The following is a 23976-nucleotide window of genomic DNA, read 5'->3' on the forward strand; positions in this document are numbered from 1 at the left end:
TGACGCAGCGCTACAATCAAACTCAAGAAGACGTTCGAAATATGCAAGAAGCAATAAATCAATGTTATGCGGGCGCTATTGAAGTAGAGGAATGGGCTACACGTCGACGGCAAGAGCAAGAACAAAGGGAAGCTTCACAGGTGCAAGATGCATGGGAAGCCATGGAAGAGGCCCATGATTTCGAGCGACGCGAAAGGATGCCCGCGACCAGCGTTCCCAGTGGCAGAAGTAGCAACAACCGGAGCAGAGGACAGGGGACAACCGGAGCAGAGGACAAGGGACTAGTGGCAGCAACCGGGGGAGAGGACAGGGGACCAGTGGCACAAACCGGGGGAGAGGACACTAGCAGGGAAAGGGAGCAATTTACTTGTATAAATCTTGACAGAAACAACACAATATGTACAGTTTTGAGACAATGGAAATGTACATTTTTGAAACATTGTTTGACCACCACAAAATGTCTCTGCATTAGTCATTTTGAAGAGTATATCATGGTTTGCATGGCATCAAAGCTCTTTGCGTGCACAAGGTATGTGACATAGCTTCCGGTGGAAGCAATTAAGTGAAGTGTATTTGTGAGTGACTCCTTACACAATGTTGTTTTCTCCTTGCGTCTTGGAATCTGAAAAGAAGAAAAAGTTAGATTCTCTCTTAATGTATTAAAGACAATCAAAATTCATCTATTTAGTAAGCACCTTTCTATTGTTGAGACTCAATGCATACAATTTCGGCAAAAGTGAAAGTTTTTCTCACCTTTCTATTGTTGAGACTGAATGCATACAATTCTGGCAAAAGTGAAAGTTTTTCACATGTAAGATCTACCCTGAGTTGTGCAAGAGTTGTGCTTGACATTGTCTCCATCACAGTAAGTAGGCTGTCTTGAAAGTAAAGCTCCATTGATAAAGGTTTGTTCTCGATGCTATTCTTTGTATCTTGGTCGAGTGGAATAAGCTGCTCACTAAGAAGATGATATCTAATATAGTAAAACGACACTAAGAAATTTTGAGAGCTTATAATGAACTTGCAAATTATGGACTTCTTTTGCAAAATACATATTTTCCTCTGTGATTGTTTCCTATCCCAATTATCATCTAAAAAGTCCAAACATCTCTCAGACTTGTAAATGAACATTGTTGTGGTAGTTCTTATTTGCTCATCGAAGAAAAAATCTACAAACATTTCAAGAGGCATACATAGTGCGAGCCGAACTATTTTTGTGGCAATTGAATACTTGAGGGACTTTTGTATATCCTGAAACAGCTTATTCCTAAATCTTTCACTAGTTTGCGAAGCTGGCAAGGACCAATCCTTGCTGTCAAAGGATGGAAGTGACAAAGGAGATACACGACCCCAACCAATGGAAGTTCTCGGTTCCACATATGACATATCATAAAAGAAAATTCCATTATCTGCAAGTTCCTTGTGTTGTCTTCCTTAGTACATTTGCTCACCAATAAATGCATGGAAAGCATCAAAAATCCCAACTATGCTCTCAAGTGGTTTCCAATCTGTCCTATTCGATGGATAAATATCTGAAACATACCAAAGATGATATCCACCACTTAACCTTCGAATATAATCATGCACTAAGCGAGATGCTCAAAATAACTTACAGTTGGGTCGATGCCTTGGAAAACTTGGAGGAGATGTTTGCAACCTTAAATCTGCATGCTGGAAAGCATGTTGTATGAGGACCTCTTTCACCCGCTTGCTTTGTGCACACACTTTAAACTCTTTAACTGTCCCTTGAAAGCCTCCACGAAATCATTGCGTTGCCTCCTCTTCCTCCTCCTAGTTTGCAATAGAACCCAACTTTCGATAGTTATTCGAGATGGTATCTATGCTTGATCATCTGTAGTATAACTGTTTAAAATGCTAAAGAGTCAATGGTAGTGCTAGGTCTTCGAGAAGTAGTCATGGTGTGCATAAGAATACACAAAAAGGTTAGCGCAAATATGAAAAAGGAAAGAAGTTTTGAGAGGGAAGTAGAGCTACTCAAAGTCATATTTGGGTGGGAACAAAGATACTAGATAGAGTCTTCAATGAAAGTTTTGAAATTCCTCGATACAGAGTTAGTACGACTTACGGCATTTATGCCTTGAAAGCGTGAAATTGTGCAATTTGATGAACAAAAATAATATTTCCTCTCTTTTTTTTAAAAGAGCTCGACTCCAAAATGTCGATTTTCAACATAACGTTAGCCTCTTCCTCATTGGTCGAGCGCCACTCTCTCTCTAGAACTGAAAGGCCCAAAAGTGAGTCCAACTTTCTCCTAACAATCTTACCAATCTCTAATAGATGTCGAGATGCACTAAGTTCAAATCACATTCATTTTTCATTCAATTAGCCATCACATCCAAATCTCACCAATCTCTAACAGATGTATAGATGCACTAAGTTTCAATCATTCAGCAGATTAAATGTTGCAGACATTTCATCTTTCTCTACATGTCTCTAACAATACACACATGAAAGAGTACATGTTTTCAATTCAATCAAGAAAATTTTCAATTGAGTGTACACATTTCATTAAGTCATTCCGCAAAATACTGTCAACCTATGAGGTACTCTAAAATCTCAAAGATAAGTTCAACATGATTTACGTAAATTTCCCACAGAGTCCAAACTTTCGTCTTTTAGGGTTTTGGGTCCATGACCGGTGCTTCAAAAGTTCTTTCAATTGGTTGGCTCGATTTCTCTTGTCCACTCGATCATTTCTCTTCTAGTTGGGGAAGCCACATCATCACTTTGTGACAGTCAGCTCATCGCTCCATGGTGCATGTGCTTCTAAATAGAGAATTTCCCATTAATAAAGATATCCCTTTAGAGGGAAGCTGCTAGCCTATCTTATGGTCTCCATGTTGGTTGTCTTGCTCTTTATTGTAAAGCTCTAGTATTTGATAGTACATGTAAAATTAATAAATGATATAATTATCACTGAACAGGGAGGTATACCTAGACAATTTTGAGAAAATCGTGGAAAAGCGGTACCTAATGAGGTGCTCGTGTTTTTTTGAAATGAAAGACTTCCAAGAGGGAAACGCAAACAGAGAGTTGTGAGGCTTGGCGACACGCGTTGAGGACCCTTGTTGGCACGTCGTTGCTCTCTCTCTCTCTCCGCATGTACTATCTCAGTCGATTCTAGAGCAACGGTGGGCAGTGGAGGCTGGACAATTGTGCTGAGAAGCCTAGGCAAGCTTGCTCTCTCTCTCTCTCCTTCTCCTTGTTGTATCGCACGAGCGAGGTTTGCAGGCCTCCAGCTCTCTCTCTCTCTCTCTCTCTCTCTCTCTCTCTCTCGGGTTTGCAGAGCAGCCAGGGGTTGGGGATGGCTGCTCTTCAAGTGATGCCTTCTGGGCAAAGCTGCTAAGGGAAGAAGTTGTTGGAATTTGGGGCAGGTGGCGGGTCGAGAGGACTCAAACCGACCATCGACACAGGCTTCTAGATTGTTCTAACCGACCCCTTTCGCTCTCTTATGCCTTTGGACGCACTTCGGGTGCTTGGATGTAAGGAGCGCAGGGTTGTTGGACACGTAGTGCAAAGCTTGGCTCTCTCTCAGTGAGTATGTTGGAGGAGAGTAGGTGAGCAAAACGTTATTTTTGAGCTGCATTAAGGGGAATCTAGAGCGGTAAAGGGGGAGAGGGGGGGGGGGGGGGGGGGAATGAACACTCTTTTTACGTGTGCCTGTCTATTTGTGAGGCGGTGCTTTCAGTGGTGCATGGGCGGAGAGCAAGCCGAGAGGGAGTTGCAACTTGCCATGTGTGTGGGGGAACTTGCAGGAGAGGCAGAGAGGAACGCCAATGAGGCCTGCTGCGAGATGTGTGTGTGTGAGAGAGAGAGAGAGAGAGAGAGAGAGAGAGAGAGAGAGAGAGAGAACGCTTGCTATCAGGGCGATTGAGGGAGAGAGAGAGAATCTCTATATTGATTGGTGTGCTTGAGAGAATGAGAGATAGGAGGAAGGGTTGAAGGGAAGAGAACATGGCGCGCGGACAAGATGAAGTGTGCTTGAGAGAATGAGAGATAGGAGGAAGGGTTGAAGGGAAGAGAACATGGCGCACGGACAAGATGAAGAGAGAGGGAGACAAAGCTCCCTTTGTGTGAGTTCGAAGGCGCACGAGAGAGGTCGTTTGTGTGAGGACGAAAGACACAGGTGGTAATAGGTATGTGTGAAGGCGGAAGCACAGAGAGAGAGAGAGAGAGAGAGAGAGAGAGAGAGCACAGTCTAATGACCCAAAGTCTAATGCTGGGGAGTGGGGACGGTAAATGGGAGACGGGAGGGCGTAATCTCTAAGTGTATTAAGTCTAGTCTCAATCAAGTGGTCGTGCATTGAAGAAGGAGATGCAGGATGGCAACCCGCAGGGTAGGACGATGGAACTCCACTACGCCTGGAAGGTGCAGGGCACAGGACTCACGAGGGTTAAAGTGCAGGGGCATATTGCAGAGGCGCGGTCCGCGGATGGCTGTGGACACCAAACAAACCAACTTTGCTTCAAGTTCAAAGGGAATCGAGTCATACTTATTAACACATTTCCTTTAAAATAGACCGAGTGTAGTATGTTCACCCCTACGATTTTTGAAAATCATTGGAAAGGCGAGAATCTGGGTAGATGCTGGGGGCAGAGTTCAAGAAAAGAAAGTTGGTTGCATGGGAGCAGAACAACTGTAGTTGGCGCTCTCTCTCTCTCTCCATAGCAGATTTGGATGCCCCTTTGTGTGCATGTAGATTTGCCGCTGGTTATTTGTCTCTCACGGTATGTGGGATACACAAGCCGAAGGGAGGCAATGTTGCTTCTGTGGCTGCCTCAGCCTGCGCAAAGGTGGCTTCTGTAGATGCCTCAGCCTACGAGAGCAGTGTACAGCCGAAAAGGGGGGTATTGGGGAGGATCTCGCAATTATTGGGTTTTTTTAAAGTATGTACCTGTATGCATTGCGTCATCAGCTTCAAGCAACAGGAGAAGTATAGGTTCGGATCAAAGTGAACTGGACCAACTACATTGTCACTTGTCTGATACTGCACTGTCACCTCCTACTGTGCCCACTGTCAGCAGGTGTTGATTCTGCTTACCGAGTTGACCAAAGCTCAGCGACTCCATCAAATTCTGCATGCAGACTTGTCAAGCTTTGAACTCGTTCTTGTTGCTGAGATGGTTGATTTTGATTGGATAGCCACTGTCAGTTTCCAGCTACTGAGGTGTCCTTGATCCAATGGCTCTACACCTTCATTCTGCTCAGTAAAGGCTACTAAATGGAAGGCTGAGATTTGCAGCCCCCTGACCAGCAACCTTGACGGTGTAGGGAATGGCCCTGCAGTGGCCATTACTTGAAATAATGGGCAACTCCATGGTGACCGGCGGGCGGAGGCCGGGAGCCATGGTGGGAGCGTTTTTTTTTTTTCCGAGAAAAAGATCCTTCTATTAGTTAATGAAAGCTACCCGTAGGGCTACAACAAACATGATGGGGAGACTCCCCCAATGAAAGAACAACATATATACAATGAGGCTAAATCAAGGGATAGATGGAGGGAAGAGCCACACAGGTGGTCGGTAGTGCCATCTGAGCACACCCTGGACAATGGTGTAGAAAGGCCCAGGGCGCCATAGTCGAAGGAAAGCCTCGCGGCGCTCTCGCATGTCCTCTGAGAGTGTGGATCGGCTCTAGCCAAAAGCCACGAACAGTCTCTACTGGCGGCACAGAGCGGGCCTCAAAAATGCGGAAACAGCGGGTCCGCCAGATGAACGAAAGTGTCAGGCCACTGATGAGCTCCCAACACTCCTCTCTCTCATTGCACCATTCCTGTGGAGTAAGCTCTGTAGCAGGCTGGAGTGTAGGACGCCCCCCTTTATCACTATCATCCTGCTGGTGGAAGATAGCTCAAATTGAAGTGCCGGGCTCGTGAGAGTGGACCAAGCCGCTGCCCCCCAAGTGTACTGTCTAGCCATGGAGAGAGTAGGCATCAGTCGAAGAACTCGTAGCCACACCTGTTGGGCTGAGGGTCAGTCCCAAAGACAATGACGCTGACTCTCCACCAACTGGTCACAGGCTGCACATGCGATCGAGAGACCACTATGCACAAGCCAGCTCCCTACTGCTGTAGCTCTGTGTGCAACCAGCCACTGAAACAAAGTGACACGCCTCGATTGTCTGGAGTCTCACAGCCTCTGCCAAAAGGCTGCCAAGAACTCGACTACGAGGCCCTCTTGCCAATGATATGCTGCAGCGGGGCAGGCCTCTCTCTGTGCTGCAAGTATATGACGTCCAAGTCGAACAGTGTACTGAAAGAAGGGGACTCCTGGGTGGTCTGCAGAAGAGAAGGGGTCCCTCCATAGCCACTCACCAAGATCCCACTGTACTCGTGCCAATGGACAACACTCCCAAGCCCATAGCCTCCAGTGTCCAGTCTCCAGAGCTGCTGGGTCAGGGTCTATGACGCAAGTCCTCCCACAGATGTCCACAACTCGGATCCTCTGAAACAACACTCTGCTACCTGCGGGGCCTCTACTGCAACTCGCTGTAATCGTCCCCCACCCTGAAGCTCGAAGAACAGGGTTGGGATAGTCTCTGAGCAGGCCTTGATTGAAATGAGAACCTCCAGTCGTGTGAAGGCTCCCATCCACCGGGGTGCTACTGGCTCGAGAGGCGTGAGCCACTCAGCTGGAACTGACTCTTGAGATGTCCTGACACATGCTCTGCATCCCTCTCATACCTTGCAGCTGGAAACCCTGCACCTCCTCTGACAAACCTGTGAACTCTAGCCAGTCACCTAGAGAGCGCGCTGGAACTGCTGCCATGGGACCCCAGGAAACATGAGGCCGACTACCAACCAAGTGGCCTCTCTGAGTGCTAAACATGGGGTTCCAGATGAGGGGCAGACGAGGGGCTGCCGTAGGCGCTCCTCCGTGCACATTGGCTGTCGCTGCTCCAGGCCACGCCATAAGAGCTCCCAAGAACGAAGCAAACTCACAGCGAAGCGGTCCTCCAGTCTCCTGCTCAAACCAACTCGGCGCATCTCTGTAAAGATCCATATGGTCGAAGGTTGCCAAGGGGCTCCTGACTGAGGCACCCTGGCACGAAGCCTCTGCAACAAGAACTCCTTCCAGGGCTCCTCACTTGGAAGAAGTCCTCTGACTATGAACTTCCCAAGAAGGGCTCTGCTCTGCTGTGCTGGATCAATGATCCCAAGCCCTCCCTGAGAACAAGGAAGCGTGATGACCGACCAAGCCACCTTGGCTCGGGCCATCTGAGTGTCACGTCCTGACCAAAGGAAGTTCCTAATTAGCCTCTCTACCTGGCTGATACAAGAACTCGAGAAGATCTAGTAGGAAGTGATGTACCACATAGTCGCCAACCAGGTGCAGTTGCCAACAGCACCTGGTTGGCAACTACTACTCTACCAGCAAGCGAAAGTCGTGATGAGCTCCAATGTAACAGCTTTCTCTTGATGGACAGGAGAAGAGGAGCAATCTGCTGCTCAGGAGACAAGTCCAAACCAACCTGACAACCCAAGTATCGAACTGCAGTCCCGGGGGGAATCCACTTGAAACCCTCTCGTGGTATCCAATCTGGCACAAGAGTACTACCAACCGAGAAAGCCATTGTCTTTCTCCAGTTGATCAGTGCGCCCGATGCACAATAGAAGGTCTCCAAAGCCTACTCACAGCTGTGAAGATTGGCCTCCTGGCCATCTAAGTACAAGGCTGAGTCATCGGCAAACTCAACGTCCAGTAGCTCATCTCCCCGAATAGGGAGTGCTAAGCCCCGAAGACCAACCTGCTGTGACACCAAAAATCTGTTCATCGCCTCCGCATAGAACAGAAAGAGAAAGGGGGCAAGAGGACAACCCTATCTAACCGAGCGGGTGAGCATGAAGCGCTCACCTCTCCCTCCTGTCAAAAGCACCTGACTGTGAGCCTGTCTGTACAAAGCTGACACCCCTTTGATCCAAGCATCTGAGAAGCCCATCTTGCGGAGAGTGCCCTCTAGAAAGTCCCACTCAACTCGATCGTATGCCTTCTCAAAATCGAGAAGAAGAATCACAAGATCCTCACCACGGAGCCGTGCCAGGGCAGAAGCCTCCCAGTAAAGATGTTGTCAAGGATACTACGTTCCTTGACAAAACCTGTCTGAGTCCCATGTACAAGGCTCTCTAAAAGTGGCTGAATCCTCAAACTCAGAGCCTTGGCAAGAATTTTGTAGGCTGAGTTAAGGATGGTGATGGGGCGCCACTGTCGAATCTCATCCAAGGAGCCACCCTCCTTGGGAATGAGGTAGATCAGGCCCTCACTCATGCTGTCAGGCATCACTCCTGTGTGCAAAATGTACTGAAAAGCACTACAAAGATCTGGGCCAAGCAGGTCCCAGTACTCCAAGAAAAAGGTGGGAGTCAACCCATCCTCACCTGGACAGCTACCACGAGGGAGGGCCCTAAGAGCCGTGTGCAGCTCCTCAAGCTGAAGTGGCATCTCTAGCCTCTGGCGCATCTCCTCTGTCACAAGACATGGCATCTGTGCCCAAACCTGCTCCCTGCATGCATCATGCCGCTCTGACTGAGGCTCAGCCGACAGTAACTCACAGTAAAAGTCAGTAACAATTGCACGCATATCGTCGGGCTCATAAGCAACTGACCCATCGGGCCTCCTCAAGTGAATGACATTGGCATGCGAGTGCCGAGGTCCTACTGTCTCAAAAAAAGCACCAGTCACTCTGTTACCCACCTGAGTCCACTGAGATGCCTGTCGGTGAAAGGCAAACTCATGACGCCTCTCCTCTGTGCTAGCAAGCTCCCGTCGAGCCTACTGTAACTGCTACTCCAACCATGGACTGTTTGGATGTTGCTCCTGCATCCTCTGTAGTGAAGCAATGCCTCGTTTGAGACGCTACTCCGCCTCTCTCGCTGTAGCCCGGCAAGCCAAAGACTCTTGAAGAAAAAAGTGGCTAAGCTGAGCTAGGCCTGAGGTCACTCTGTCTGCAGGTGAAACCTGGCTGTCCATGCCCTCTGTCCAGAGAGCCTCTACCCTCTCTCTGAGTGCTGAGTCCAACGAGACCCTCTCTGGGATGCGAAGCATTGTGCTCCCAATCCTCTGCCCGTCTGCCACCGTGAGGATCACTGGTGCATGGTCCGAGAAGGAAGTCCCTGCCAGGATACCCACTGAACCCCCCAAGTCACTGAAGTGGTCACTGGTGTAGAAGCGATCTATCCGCGATAGATTCACTCCTCCCACTCTGCGGTCCGATCTAGAGAAGACAAGACTGTCTGAGGGCCTCACAAAACCAGAGTACTGCCATGTATCCGAGACCCTCAAAGTCATACACAACCTCTCCTGAGCAGCCAACTCGACTCCATGCACAGTAGCATGGCTGCCACCAATCCTGTCACAAGGGTCCTCCAACATGTTGAAGTCCCCTCCTATGCACCAATGATCGGCTTGCGGCAAAGACTCAACAATCTGTGACCAAAACTCTGCACGAGCACTCGCCACATTGGGCACATAGATGTTCAGGAAGCCCACAAGGCCACCCTGAACCTGCATAGTAATCCACTGAGCCCTGCCTGACATAATAATCCCTCTGCCCACAATGGCCTGCTGCAATGAGTCCGCAATAGTCATACATACCCCACCTTGGATGCCTCCAGGTCAAAAAACAGCTGACCAAAAGGTATCATATCGTCCACGCAAAATTTGACCACATCGTCGAATGCGGCTCTCACTCAGATGGTGCTCCTGAAGCATAAGGAGATCAATCTCTCCTCCCACAAGGCAACGCTGAAGCTCCTGACGCAATTGGCCCCGCTGTCGCTGAAACTGGGGCCCACCTAGTCCCTGCACGTTCCATGAGACGATCCTCATGGGGAGCGAAAGAGAACAGATGCTGCCGCGACAGCAAGACGGGCTATCTTCGAGGCAGGCTTGGATGGGGAGTAATCCGCATCCGAGCGTCCTCTAGATAGGCGTGACTGTAGTGAGTGCCTAGCCCATGCCCAAGTGGAGGGAGCCGTGCGTAAAGCAACCTCGTCTGTCCAGGAGTCCTCATGAATGTATACATAGCAAGGCAAACACTGCGTATCAACAAAGAAGTACACCACAATGTGCCTACATCTTGCTGAGTCTGGGGGTGTCACCGCAAACTTGGCCAATGGCCACATAGTCTGCAGCATATCTGTAACTCCAAGTTCTCCCATGTGGTGAGAGAACTCTAAGACCTGTGTATGGAACCATCCCACCGCTGAGTCGAGGGACCACTCTCTCTCGGCCCTATCACAGAGGGGGAAGGAGAAACCAACTGCTGAGTCCAAGGCCTTTGTCCCCCTAGCGGCGAGGAACAAAACATGGACCCTGAAGCAGGCTGCCTCATGGTTTGCTGTGGAATCGCCGAGAAAACGAGTGAACCCGTAGTCGAAGAAGTCTCAGCGGCGTTGGATGTCAATGCTCGTCAGTCCACGAGGGATAACTGCAAGGGAGGATGTCTGAATCTGCAAGGGGGCCGCAAGAAAGGCTGACCCTCTCGCTAGGCGACTCGCGGCAAAGGCGCTGCCAAGAGACCTCCTAGCCGCCGGAGAAGGACCGGTCTCCTAAGCCAACTGTGAAACTGGAGTAGGAGGGGGGGGAGAAGGAGCTGGGGAGAGAGGAGGAGAAGAGGGGCGAGATGGGGCGACAGAGGTAGAGGGGTGAGGTGGAGAGGTGACGAGAGCAGAAGGCGGGGAGGATAAGGAAGAGGAGGGGAACTCTGGGGGGGGGGGGGGGGGGAGCGGCTGTCGAGGGAGAAGTGGAGGTGGGGGCTGGTGCAGAAATCTCCTCCTGCTCAAGAGGACCAAAACGGTTCCGCGTGGGATGAAACCGGTCTGTTCAATCCAAAAAGGGCGGTAGACTTTACTTTAAACCTTGATTTAGCTTTCACCCATTATTAGTCGTCTATTTTACCTGTACTTTCAAGACACAACAAAGGGGAGAGGGATACAGGCTGCTAGATTGCACCTGTATGAGTAGACGGACACCAGATTGGCCCCTAACTTAGGCGCCCCTTTCGGTATTTCTTTATTGTTCAAAAGAGGGAATAAACGTTGTGGTTCCTACAAGCTGCCCCGCACAAACTCGGCTGAATTTCCACTGTTCCAGCCCGATTTCGGCAGCATAACTGTACTAGAACCCTTCACGGTCAGTATTCCCACGCATTGACTGACTTTCCCGACGCATACGGGCACTTTGCAAAACCTGGCGAGAATCTGCAGCACGCTGAATTCTCTGTTTTCAGCCCTGAAAATGCTCCAGATCGCCTGTACAGCGGTCCCCTTGCGTCCCCGAACCTCCTAGGGGTATTAGGGTCCGTTTAGGGCCAAAACCCTAAACCTGCAAAAATACACAGCAGGCTGTAATTCACTGTTTCGGGCTCCGTTCCGCGTGCCGGTCGCATCCCTAGCAAGTCCTCGAGCTCCCGCACCTGTAGGGCTACTTGCCCTTTGAATCGGACGAGATTTCTGGCGTGAAACCTCTCCGAATTCACCTGTACCTGCGGGGGGATTAGCCGCTAGCTAATCCAGTACCTGTGCAAGAGGCTCTTGCCTCGGCAATCGCGCATGAACCCACACAACTGTACATTGGTCAAATGAAGAGCCCACTAGAGGGGCATATCATACTGCCAAAGGGGAGAGAGAGGGCAGTGCGTAGCGTGCAGGGCATCACTCCTGGCACCGCACTGTGCATAAGAGGGAAAGCAAGCACTCCATAGCTCTTAACCTGTGACAGAGACTTGCAAAATGAGCCTCCCAACTATAAATCACGTTTTTGCCTTCTCTATAAGTAGCAAACTGGCCTCAAAGTGCCAAGTGTCACTCATTTGTGCATTTTCCCGCTTTAGACCCTCGGGTCTAAAAATATCTCACCTGCAGCCTCTGTTGACTTGGCCACAGAGTAACAAAATGATCCCCATGTCAAACTGCACGTAATGACGCGAAGACATTTTCAGGTCCCAAAATAGCAGTTCCCTAAATTTTAGGAGATGCTGCCATTATATCTTTCTAGGTCATCCGACCCTCTTTGTACACTGTGGCCACATCCAGAACTGAAATGTAGCCTCTGTAGCAAAGGATTCCACTTTGGCTAGTCAATGACCCCACTTGGCTAACCATAGTCCTTGTCCAACCTTAGTGCTCTCTTGCCCTCACGCCTGGACTCCCTCTGGACAGTTCCACACTAGCTATGCAATGCAGGGCAGTTAGATTTCCCGAGGGGTGTTTCCAAAAAGTGAAAGTAAATAGATAATAAGAAAGAAATCAACAAAAAGGATAGATAGTAGTCACACGCTGGTGACATACCCCCCTCTTGAAATCTCAAACGTCCTCGTTTGCATCTATGTCGTCCATGCTTACTGTCAACACTGATGTATTCAACACATGTCGACACATATACGACACATACATGCTCATTGTCAACCCTGGTGTATTCAACACCTCGTCGACTCATGTATTGCCTGCGTGTGAACCCTGTCCCAATGACATAGTGGTAGCTTCGCACTCTGCCATTGCTTTGAGTCACTAACTTTCCAATGACAAAATGGTAGCTGCACATTTTGCCACTGTCTTATAGTACACGTTGGATCCCGTAACACTTTCGAGCATACCCAAACCGACAGTTTAAGAATGCAGTTACACATGTACTCCTTAATAGAAGCAATCACTGTATCCTTGACAGACTGACAAGAAATACTCACTTCTATAGCACTAACCAAACTTTTGGACATTCCATAAGAGCAATTGCCAAACTGACAATCTGTACAGCTCTAACATTCATGTAACAGGTATTTCATTTGAGCTCACTTTAAATACCATGTACATCATTTGTTTCAGAAGCCATTGTCACACTGACAATCCATGTACCTTTGAAACTCAAGGGGTCAAGGTAGGTTGCAAATCGAAGGCTTCCAGGTAGAGTGATAACACAGTTGGTGACTCTGCAAGTTCACCTTCTTCCATCCACTTAGCATCCATTGGTGGATAGTTTCTGAACTTTACCAAGTAACGCCTAGCAACCTTGCCTTTCACTTTCCTTTCTTTGTGTGCCAAAATCTGTTCAGGGACCAAGATCTCGTCAAGTTCCTCGACTTCCGGCTGATCTTCAGCTGGAATAGCTTCTGGCACATCACCCACATAGGGTCTGAGAAGACTCACATGAAACGCATTGTGAATCTTCCAACTGTCAGGCAATTTCAGCCTATATGCAACATCACTGATTATGTCGCACACTTGAAAAGGCCCATAGTAACGCATGCTGAGCTTTGGAAACAGTCTTTCCTTGCGCTTCATCTTCTTTAACCTTGCCTTTTCAAACCGTAGAAGCACCCAATCACCAAGTGAATATACCACTTCACGACGGTGACGATCAGCTGCTTTCTTTTGCTTTGCCTGAGTCCTTTCTAAGGCCACTTTGACCTTCTTGTACATTTCATCCATGTCCTGAACATACTTATCTGCTTCAAATATCTTGTCCTTTGTATGCAGTATGGGAGGAACTTTCTTGCCACCTTCAACTATCTCAAAGGGTGCCTTGCCAGTTGATGAATGCACTGTATTATTGTATGCATACTCCACCAATGGCAAATACTGCTCCCACTTTCCTTTATGCTCTGACACATAGCACTTGAGCAGATCTAGGACAGTAGAATTTGCCTCTTCCGACTGCCCATCTGTTTGAGGATGAAATGACGAAGAGAATTTGAGCGTGGTGCCCATATTCTCAAACAAACCTCTCCAGAACAAACTTGTCATGCGTGGATCACGGTCGCTAACAATCGACTGTGGCATGCCATGATACTTGAAAATATTGCTCATAAACAAGCGTGCCATCTGATCTGGCTTTATCTTCTTCCTGACAGGAATAAAATGAGCCTGTTTGCTGAATCTGCAAATAATGGTCCAAATACCATCATTTCCTGTCTGCGTTCTCGGAAGATCAAAGATAAAATCCATAGCAATACTTTCCCATGGTTTATCTGGAATAGGTAGTGGTTGCAATAACCCTGGTGCCTTTTGCCTGTCAAACTTGACCTTTTGGCATATTAGGCATTCTCGCACAAAGGCATCCACATCCCTTCTCAATGTAGGCCAATAGAAGAATGTCTCAACCGCTTTCACTGTAGCATCGATACCACGATGCCCTGCATACGGTGGGACATGACTCTCTTCCATAACTTTGTGTCGCAATGGCTTTGTGACACACAATCTGCCATGCATCATCATGAACCCGTCTTTAAGAAGATAGTGTTCATGACGTTGTCCATCCATTAGTTGCTCGAAGACCCTTGCAAAATCTTCATCATTTGCATACTGTTCTCTCATATCATCAAGTTCATGATGATAAGGAATTGACACAGCTGAAATTTGTGGCTTCCTAGACAAGGCATCAGCCACAACGTTCTTCTTGCCTTCCACATGCACAATCTGAAAATGGAACATGGACAAGATATTTGCCCATCGCATATGCTTCTCAGATAACTTTGTCTGTGTCAAGAAGTATCGCAAGGTCTGATGGTCCGTTTGGACAACGAAATCTGCACCTAGCAAGTAGTGTTTCCAACTTAAGAGCGCATGAATCACAGCCAGTAATTCTTTCTCATAGACCTGCATGGTCATCTCTGGCCCTTGCAAAATTCTGCTCTCATAGGCTACTACCCTGCCATCTTGCATTAGCACAGCACCAATGCTACTACCGCAGGCATCACATTGGACCACAAATGACTTCCTAAGATCTGGCAACACAATGACTGGATCCGAAGTCATCTTTTCCTTTAAGAGATTAAAAGCTGAAATCTCTTTCTGTGTCCATCTAAAGGTGACTGCCTTCTTTTGAAGAGCATGTAAAGGTGAAGCAATCTCAGCGAAATTTCGGATAAACCTTCTGTAATAGGAGCATAGTCCGAAAAAGCTTCGGACATCATGCACCGTCTTCAAATTTGGCCATGACTTGATCGCTTCAACTTTTGCAGGATCCATTCTGACACCATCCTTTGAGACAATGTGTCCCAGAAAGTGAATCTCTTCCAGAAAAAACTCACTTTTCTTTGCATTGATGAGCAACCTATGACTGCGTAGCTCTTTGAACACAATGGCCAAGTGATGCCTATGCTCCTCTTCATTCTTTGAGTAGACTATCATGTCATCAAAGAATGTACCAACAAACTGCTGGTGTGGACGGAAAATTCTGTCCATCATCCTATTGAACGTAGCAGGAGCATTTGTGAGACCAAAGGGCATCACTAAAAATTCGTAAAGGCCAAACGTTGTTCTAAAAGCAGTCTTGTGCACATCCTCTGATCTAATGCGGATCTGATGATACCCACTCTTTAGATCTATCCTGCTAAACATAGCTGCTCCTTCTAATTTGTCCATAATATCATCAATTCTAGGTATAGGGAACCTATTCTTGATGGTATTCTTGTTCAGTGCACGGTAGTCGATGCACATACGCCATGAGCCATCCTTTTTCTGCACCAACAACACTGGAGAACAGAATGGAGATGAACTGGGCTGAATCAGCCCCTTTTCCAACAGCTCCTGTACTTGGGCCATTATCTCTTTCTGCTGAGCCGCACTAACCCTGTACGGAGGCTTATTTGGTGGGCTACAGCCTGGCACCAAATCTATCGCATGGTCCTCGGGTCTCTTTGGCGGTAATTGAGACGGTAATGAATCGGAAAAACAGTCACTATACTGTTGTAAAAACATTGACCTTTCTTTATCTAGCACAGATAAATTTGATTCATCACAATCTGACACTTCACGTGCAAAAACCAAGTACGCAGAAAGATGCTTTTTCATTACAGAAGTAATAGCAGAAGCTGATACAGTAGGAATAGACTCCCCTTTAAGCTTTACATCCAGAATGTGAGTCTTTCCCCTGCTCTGTACAGTGATCTTTTTGTTGTAGGCATCCATGATTCCCTGTACACGAAATAACCAAGGAATACCTAACAACACATCACATCCATCCAGTGGCATGATGTAAAATTCTTCAGCATCTACATAGGACTGGATATGTAGACGCAACTTTCCAATGATGGGTGTCACAGCCTCTGTATGGCCAGGACATGCCAAACCTGCCTCTGCTGTATACCCCATCTCTTCAGGTCTGATTCCCAACTTTGAAGCCAATTCTGGGGAAATAAAGTTGGCTTTGGCACCTGGATCAAAGAAGATAAGCACTGTTTGATCCCTAACCTTTCCCCATGCTCTGCAAAGCTCACTTGCATCTGAATTTGGCTTGTCGCCCACCATATCTGGCACTAGACCAGCCATGGGCTTCTTTCCTTTCTTGTCTTCCTTGTCTTCAGAATCAGCTGGCCTTTTCTTTGTAGGACAGTTGTAAGCAATGTGGCCAGGCTGCTCACATATAAAGCATTTGTTCTCTGTCCTCAGGACCTTCTTTTGCTCTTCTGACTTGCGAGGAAAACGTCTTTTCCATTTCTTTGCTGGTCCTTTTTCTGATTCAGCCGTAGCTTTGTCTTTCCCTGCGTTGGCCGACTCCTGAGTCCCTTTAGGAGCCTCATTGGGAACGTGCTTCTTGGCTGAATTTTTCTTGCCTGATCCTGCCTTGACGCCAGTGTTAAATTCACAATCTTCTCCCTTGAGCAAACCATTGCCAGTGTTTGCTACCTCGATGAGCTGCGTCAAAGTAGTGACTTTTGTCTTCGTGCAGTATTTTCTCAATCCTTTGGGTAGGCCACAACAGTATTTTTCAATCTGTTCTGTCAATGGCACAAACCTATAGGAAGTTACTGGAAGTAGAGCTTTCCAAAACTTCCGATTGTAATCATCCAGATTTCTGCAAGTGGCAGCATTAAGCTGGTGCCATTCTGTCATGACATCTGCTTCGAAATCATCAGATAACCATGCTGCTGCAAAAATCTGCTTGAAGTAAATCCATGTGGACGGAGCTTGCCCTTGAAGCAATAAAGTTGTCCACCATTGTCCCGCATTCCCTGTCAAGAAAGTGGCTGCCTTGCGGACCTTTGAAGCCTCTGTAAAGTTTCCCCCTGCATAGGCCTTGTCAAACTGCTGGAGGAATGAAAGAGCCTTCTTCCTGTCATCAAACCCTGTAAAGGTCGTGAATGACACTCCTTTGCCACCTTCTTTGTACGGAGTTGGCCTCTCCAGCGGCGTTAAATTGTCATATGGAAGTGACTGAAACATGGGAACACTATTAAGGTTCATCTGTGTTCCTTGGCCGCTATTAACTTGACCTGGAAATGCCATATTTGGCTGCTGATTTGTAATTCCAGCCATACCAAAATTTGCTTGTGGCATCCCAAATTGTCCCTGAGTGCTTTGAAACCCTGGTTGCATACCCATGACACTGTACATGGGGTTAGGCATCATCGTTTGAGCACCCGCAAACACTGTTCCTGGCGTATAAAACTGATTTCCAGATGCATGACCAGCCATGCTTTGGAATACGGATCCACCTCCAAAATAGCCAGGGTGTACTGAAGGTGGTGGGAAGACCTGTTGCATAGCCTGTAAGTTGCTTCCCTGCCCATTAGAACCAGCTATAGGCTGCTGAAAGGTGGCGGGCTGAATTGGTACAGCTTGAAAAACTGGCATCTCAGCCACCTGTTCTTGCACCTTAGGCATACGTTGTGGAGACTGCATGTTCTCCGTCAAGTGTACAGGTGTTTCCATTGACTGTGCGGTATGAATCACCTGTGCTCGAGCCTTAACAGGCTTTTGAATATGATCCAGTGACCCAACTTGCTGAGACGGAACAGGAGGTTGCAGAAAGGCTAAAAACCTCGGGTTTTGCATTACTTGTGTGAACATAGCCACAGCAGTAGCCAACTGGGTCCTGAATATATCGTCATCTGTCTGTGGTGGTCTTGAGGACTCACCCACTTCATGTGTCTGTTGACCCTGTGAAGAGGAAACCTCTTCAGTCACATCATCTGGTCTGTCAGCCATAATTACAATTCCCTGTGTCTGGTCTATGATCCCCTGTGTCTTCAAGCCCAAAACTGACCAAGGCTCACTTCTATGGGAAAAAGTGATTTAATCCCGTCGATGGAACCATGAAACCGGCCTGTTCAATCCAAAAAGGGCGGTAGACTTTACTTTAAACCTTGATTTAGCTTTCACCCATTATTAGTCGTCTATTTTACCTGTACTTTCAAGACACAACAAAGGGGAGAGGGATACAGGCTGCTAGATTGCACCTGTATGAGTAGACGGACACCAGATTGGCCCCTAACTTAGGCGCCCCTTTCGGTATTTCTTTATTGTTCAAAAGAGGGAATAAACGTTGTGGTTCCTACAAGCTGCCCCGCACAAACTCGGCTGAATTTCCACTGTTCCAGCCCGATTTCGGCAGCATAACTGTACTAGAACCCTTCACGGTCAGTATTCCCACGCATTGACTGACTTTCCCGACGCATACGGGCACTTTGCAAAACCTGGCGAGAATCTGCAGCACGCTGAATTCTCTGTTTTCAGCCCTGAAAATGCTCCAGATCGCCTGTACAGCGGTCCCCTTGCGTCCCCGAACCTCCTAGGGGTATTAGGGTCCGTTTAGGGCCAAAACCCTAAACCTGCAAAAATACACAGCAGGCTGTAATTCACTGTTTCGGGCTCCGTTCCGCGTGCCGGTCGCATCCCTAGCAAGTCCTCGAGCTCCCGCACCTGTAGGGCTACTTGCCCTTTGAATCGGACGAGATTTCTGGCGTGAAACCTCTCCGAATTCACCTGTACCTGCGGGGGGATTAGCCGCTAGCTAATCCAGTACCTGTGCAAGAGGCTCTTGCCTCGGCAATCGCGCATGAACCCACACAACTGTACATTGGTCAAATGAAGAGCCCACTAGAGGGGCATATCATACTGCCAAAGGGGAGAGAGAGGGCAGTGCGTAGCGTGCAGGGCATCACTCCTGGCACCGCACTGTGCATAAGAGGGAAAGCAAGCACTCCATAGCTCTTAACCTGTGACAGAGACTTGCAAAATGAGCCTCCCAACTATAAATCACGTTTTTGCCTTCTCTATAAGTAGCAAACTGGCCTCAAAGTGCCAAGTGTCACTCATTTGTGCATTTTCCCGCTTTAGACCCTCGGGTCTAAAAATATCTCACCTGCAGCCTCTGTTGACTTGGCCACAGAGTAACAAAATGATCCCCATGTCAAACTGCACGTAATGACGCGAAGACATTTTCAGGTCCCAAAATAGCAGTTCCCTAAATTTTAGGAGATGCTGCCATTATATCTTTCTAGGTCATCCGACCCTCTTTGTACACTGTGGCCACATCCAGAACTGAAATGTAGCCTCTGTAGCAAAGGATTCCACTTTGGCTAGTCAATGACCCCACTTGGCTAACCATAGTCCTTGTCCAACCTTAGTGCTCTCTTGCCCTCAGGCCTGGACTCCCTCTGGACAGTTCCACACTAGCTATGCAATGCAGGGCATTTAGATTTCCCGAGGGGTGTTTCCAAAAAGTGAAAGTAAATAGATAATAAGAAAGAAATCAACAAAAAGGATAGATAGTAGTCACACGCTGGTGACATGGGAACCCACTGCTGCTGAGTAGGCACTTGAGGGCCACTCTGAGTGCCAGGTTGACGCTGTGGCCCCTGGCGTCGTCGGCCACGGACCTGCTGTCACCCCTCCTCCGCTGGAGCCCCAGGCTCAGAGGGTGGCTATGCATCTGTGCGCTGTGCCGCTGGCTGTGGCTGTGGGCCAGCCCTGGCAGGCTGGGGCTGAGGCTGTGGTGCAAGTCGCCGCCTCCTCCATGGACAGGCCTTCGCTAGATGGCCCATCTGTCGGCAAATGAAGCATTGGTTCGGGAGGCCCGAGTACTCCACACTCTGTCGAAACCAACCCCCACTCACCCGAGGTAAAAGGATAACCTTCGGGAGCGTGTGGGTATCTCTGACCAAAACTCGAACTGAGGAAATGCCAGCTGCCTTGGCAGCTACTGATGCTGCCGTACGAGGTGCCTCCAAGACAGTCTTAATGGCGGAACTGATCCTGGAAAGAAGTGGTAAGTACTCCCTCCGTAAACCCGGAAAGTAGACTGAGATGGGGATGTCTGCCTCCTCTACTAGAACTCCGAAGCTGGGTCAAAACCATGTCGCCACTGTCGAAAGTGGGCACGTGATGCTCGGATGGCCAGTGGACTCATAGCTATGACCTTGGACGCCATCTCGGAGGACTCAAACTAACCCCGTCCGAGAATCAAGACATCCAAGATCTTGTCCACCTCTGCGAGAAGGTGGGCCTGGAGAAGGTCTCGCAGCTCTCCTCTGCTAGGTCGGGTGCCGAGAATCTTGCAGATGACCGCCTGCAATCACTCTACCTCTGCGGCAAGGCTCGCTTGCTCTGTAGGCGAGAGAGCAAGTCGAATGGTGGACTCAGCGGGGTCGGGCGAGGGGGCTTCTGGCGAGTCCCTCTGTGGCGAAGCTGGAGTCTCCATCTGTGTCTACTGCTGTGGCATAAGAAGGGGACGACGGGAGGGTGCTGCAATTGGGTGCGCCAAACACTGCTCCAAAGAAGTGCCGAAAGTGCCGAACTACAGGGAGTTGCCGAGGAGGAGGAACCAAACGGGCGGGCGAGCGGGCCGAGGCGGGGTTTGGGGGGGGGGGGCTGGGGCAAGCGGGCAGGCAGCGAATGGGCGCAAGGGATAGGGCGGCAGGCAGCGGCAGCTGGGGCTGAGGGTGGGCGGACGGGCAGGGACAGGGGCAGCGCGAGGGGGGGCTGAGGGCAGGCGAGGGGGTGGGAGGCAGCCAGCGGAGGATAAGGCAGCGCTTGGGGGGGGGGGAGGAGGGCACCAAGCAACGCTGGGGGGGAGGGGGGTTGCGATGGCGCAGCGAGGATAACACAGCAGCAGCGAGTGCGAGCAAATTTTCGTTACATCATGGTGGGAGCGCTTTATTTCAAGAATGGCCACTCCAAGGCCATTCCCACCAGGGGAGGGGGGCAAATTATTAATTCTTCATGCTGAGTTAGCGGACGCACACTGGCGGAGCTGATAGAAAGAAATTATTTTCTCTTGCTACTGATTAGTCAGCCCTGGAGGAGCTCTGCTGTCGCCATCGTTCATTACAGCTGCTGATCCGTCGCAAGCTGAGTAAGTGCACGTCTGCAGAGTTTTTGTGCCGTCGCCATCGCTCATTACGATTGCTGATGTGTCGCAAGCTGAGCAACTGTAAGTCTGCAGAGTTTCCATGCGCTCACTTGGCTGCAATCTGAGCTACTACAGTGGAGATTACTCCCAATAAAGTTCAGTAGATGAAGGGCCACGATTGGCCGCTCCCCTCCCCTGGACTTTGACGGAAGTCGAAGCTTACTCTCCCGGTTCGAACAACTATTTTTTGACATAAGGACAAGTTTTTCTTGCTACTCGAGAAATTGTTCTTTGCTGAGGTTTCTTTTCAATACCCAAGAATCTGGTTCCCGATGGATTCTTGCTCATTCAGCTCATTGATAAATAATGAAAAACAAAAGTAAATATCTGCTGTAATTTTTCACATGAGCCTTGGTTGGTTGAATTTTACTCTAAATTCCCTTCTCAAAACTGTTCTGATTGGGAACATGTGATCACCCCTTGTATTGGGGTGTTGTTGGAGAGTCTCCTTGCTTGCATTTGACCTCGTATACACCTTCTAGTGGATGGCATAATCTCTCACAATAGTTAGCTAAATCCGAATGGCTGAATTTCAGCTTTGTGTTGTAATGAATTCCTTAGTTCTTGCATAGGTATTCATTGGAGAGAACTCATCTGAGTGCGACAGAACATGCATGAGACCAGTTTCCCAATCCTTAAGAGAAAGACGTGTAGGATTGGTTTTTGATTTTATGGACAAGACAAAGAGGATGAGAGTACTGAGCTTTGTAGAACATGGAGCAAACTATGAGATCAGGAGGCTTTGATTTTCTTCAACAACGAAGCCAAGGGGAGTTTCATTGGAGATGGCGGTTCGACTGGGAGTGAAGGCTGAAGGGATGGGACCACAAATGGACGCAGTTTTAGCAAAACCAAGGCATAAGATTCCAGTGACACCCTTGATAGGCAATCTTGCATTGTTAAGATTATGGTGGACAAGAGGACTTCAGATTATGCCACTTGCAATGTGTGATATTTTCTTGGGGATGCCTTGGCACCACAAGAACAGTGTGATAGTGGATTCTCGGACTAGAAAGCTTGAGTTGAAGAATATGGCGGATCTAGTTTTGAATGTTAAACTGAAGGAGAGTGTGTACCTCTTGTATCTGCTTCAACCATTTCAACCATTTCTAAATCAATGAAAGCAAGTCTTTTTGCTTTATTCAATCTATGTGAGAGAGGAGTGAAGCTAAGAGTTTATCTAATTTCTCTACAACCTGAAGATCACACTATTGGGAGTTCACCTCCAAACAAACCCCCGTACAAAGTTAGCAATGCACAGGAAGAAGAAATCAACAGCTAAGTCAATGAGTTATTGAAAAACGGCTTGATTCAACTGAGTTCTTCACTTTTTTGTTCACCAGTGCTCCTTGTGCAGAAGAAAGACGGATCATGGAGGATGTGCTAGACTCTAGGGCTCTTGATAAAATCACCATCAAGAACAAGTTTCCAATACCCAAGATAGATCATATACTTGTAACCTCCTTGATAGACTTGACAAGTTACAGGGTTCTACTTGTTTCAGTAATATCGATTTGAAGAGTGAATACCATCGGATCAGTGAATCAGTAAGATTGATTTGAAGAGCGGATACCATCAAATTAGGATCCCTCTTGGAAATGTGTACAAGATTGCATTCATGTCGTCCTTCGGATTGTCTGAGCTTTTGGGGATGCTATTTGGCTTCCTAATTCTCCAATGCTCAAGAGAGTGATGGACTGGATTTTTCAGGAACAAGTTTTTAGAGCACTAAGGGAACATAGATTAGTGATCAATGGCAAGAAGAGTAAGTTCTTTATGTGAGAGACACACTTCGGGCATATTGTATCGCCCGAGAGGGATGGATCTGGCTAAGGTTAAGGCTATTCCCAATTAAAAGACAAGAAATAACCTTTCAAGGAACAGATGACAATGCAACAAAATGTGCATATTTTACAAATTACAAAAGATGGCTTGAATTAAATTGGATAATGTACAAGGACTGCTGAGGCAAAGGAAAAAATTTGCTCAGGAAAAATTTAAGATAAATTTATATACAAATTCTCAACATTGCATTCTCCGGAGTAAACCTTGATGCTTTTTGGCGAACCACACAATCCTTCTGTGATGATAATACGGTCATTTGAGGCCATGTGTGCCACAATCTTGTAGATCATCTCAACCTGCAAAAGCAAAGCACAAATAAGACCTTGTTTGTTCACATTGGGAACAGCAGAGAGACAACCATCATCTACCTGATTAGTTGCATGGCACCGTTCTGCCATCTCATCCAATGTCAAGGCCTCCACTGGATCCTGGCAGCTGAAGAAAGAATGGCATCTAATTATATTTCCACAAAAACAAAGCCCTTATGCTCTTCAACTGCCAGATAATAAAATCCATACCTAGCTTTGTTTAAAACTGCAAGTACTCTTTTCTGGAGAGCTAAAACTTCAGCTGCCGCCTTTTTACCAGCCTCCACTCCTAAAGTACGATACATGATGACAACTTTTACTTGTAAGGCCAAGTAAAGCACAACTTCTATCTGTAAATCTACACTTAAAAACCAACCTGGTTGATGGTATGGATTGATGTTTATGAGGCTTGCATATAAGCCTACAGCCCGCTCATAAAGTGCAATCATGGCACCCACCGATCGCGGTGTTACCTCCTCGATTGTTACTGTTATAGACTCCCGCTTATTAGCATATAGGGCAGATCTGGTTCCCTGCAAAAAAATGCCCTGATATCAGCTCCAGCCTCCCTCACAACATCCAAAATCCTTTAAGGAGTTTTCACCATTTCCAGCCAGTGGCCAACTTGAGGGCGCACTGCAAATATCAACAATTGTGCATGCACATCACCAAATCTTCT

General features: G+C 47.8%; 2 protein-coding genes across 8 annotated transcripts in view; both read right to left on the minus strand.

Moving 5' to 3' along the window:
- Window positions 1-457: 457 nt before the first annotated feature.
- Window positions 458-23976, minus strand: part of LOC147445166 (glucose-6-phosphate isomerase 1, chloroplastic-like) — a 78452-nt gene continuing 54933 nt past the window's right edge. For 4 of the 7 annotated variants that reach the window (XM_086527618.1, XM_086527622.1, XM_086527620.1 and 1 more), the window contains 5 exons: window positions 23674-23830; window positions 23508-23586; window positions 23358-23424; window positions 23193-23285; window positions 458-622 (listed from right to left, as the gene is read on the minus strand). In XM_086527618.1, coding sequence (XP_086383744.1) covers window positions 473-622; window positions 23193-23285; window positions 23358-23424; window positions 23508-23586; window positions 23674-23830 — 546 coding nt within the window. In that variant the 3' untranslated portion in view covers window positions 458-472. Of the gene's footprint in view, window positions 623-1021; window positions 1533-1613; window positions 1792-1833; window positions 1864-23029; window positions 23286-23357; window positions 23425-23507; window positions 23587-23673; window positions 23831-23976 lie in introns of those variants that run through there. The other 3 variants (XR_015190089.1, XM_086527621.1, XM_086527619.1) reach the window with 3 other exon arrangements.
- On the minus strand, window positions 1874-10544 carry LOC147445167 (uncharacterized). Its single transcript, XM_086527623.1, has 2 exons — window positions 2992-10544; window positions 1874-2890 (listed from the first exon to the last, which is right to left on the minus strand). Exon 1 carries the CDS (start codon window positions 9601-9603, stop codon window positions 8872-8874), a length of 732 nt encoding a protein of 243 aa, XP_086383749.1. The 5' UTR covers window positions 9604-10544; the 3' UTR covers window positions 1874-2890; window positions 2992-8871.

This window comes from Adiantum capillus-veneris, chromosome 13 (assembly GCF_014529385.1).
Source record: "Adiantum capillus-veneris isolate H3 chromosome 13, ASM1452938v2, whole genome shotgun sequence".
In the NCBI taxonomy this organism is placed as follows: domain Eukaryota; kingdom Viridiplantae; phylum Streptophyta; class Polypodiopsida; order Polypodiales; family Pteridaceae; genus Adiantum; species Adiantum capillus-veneris.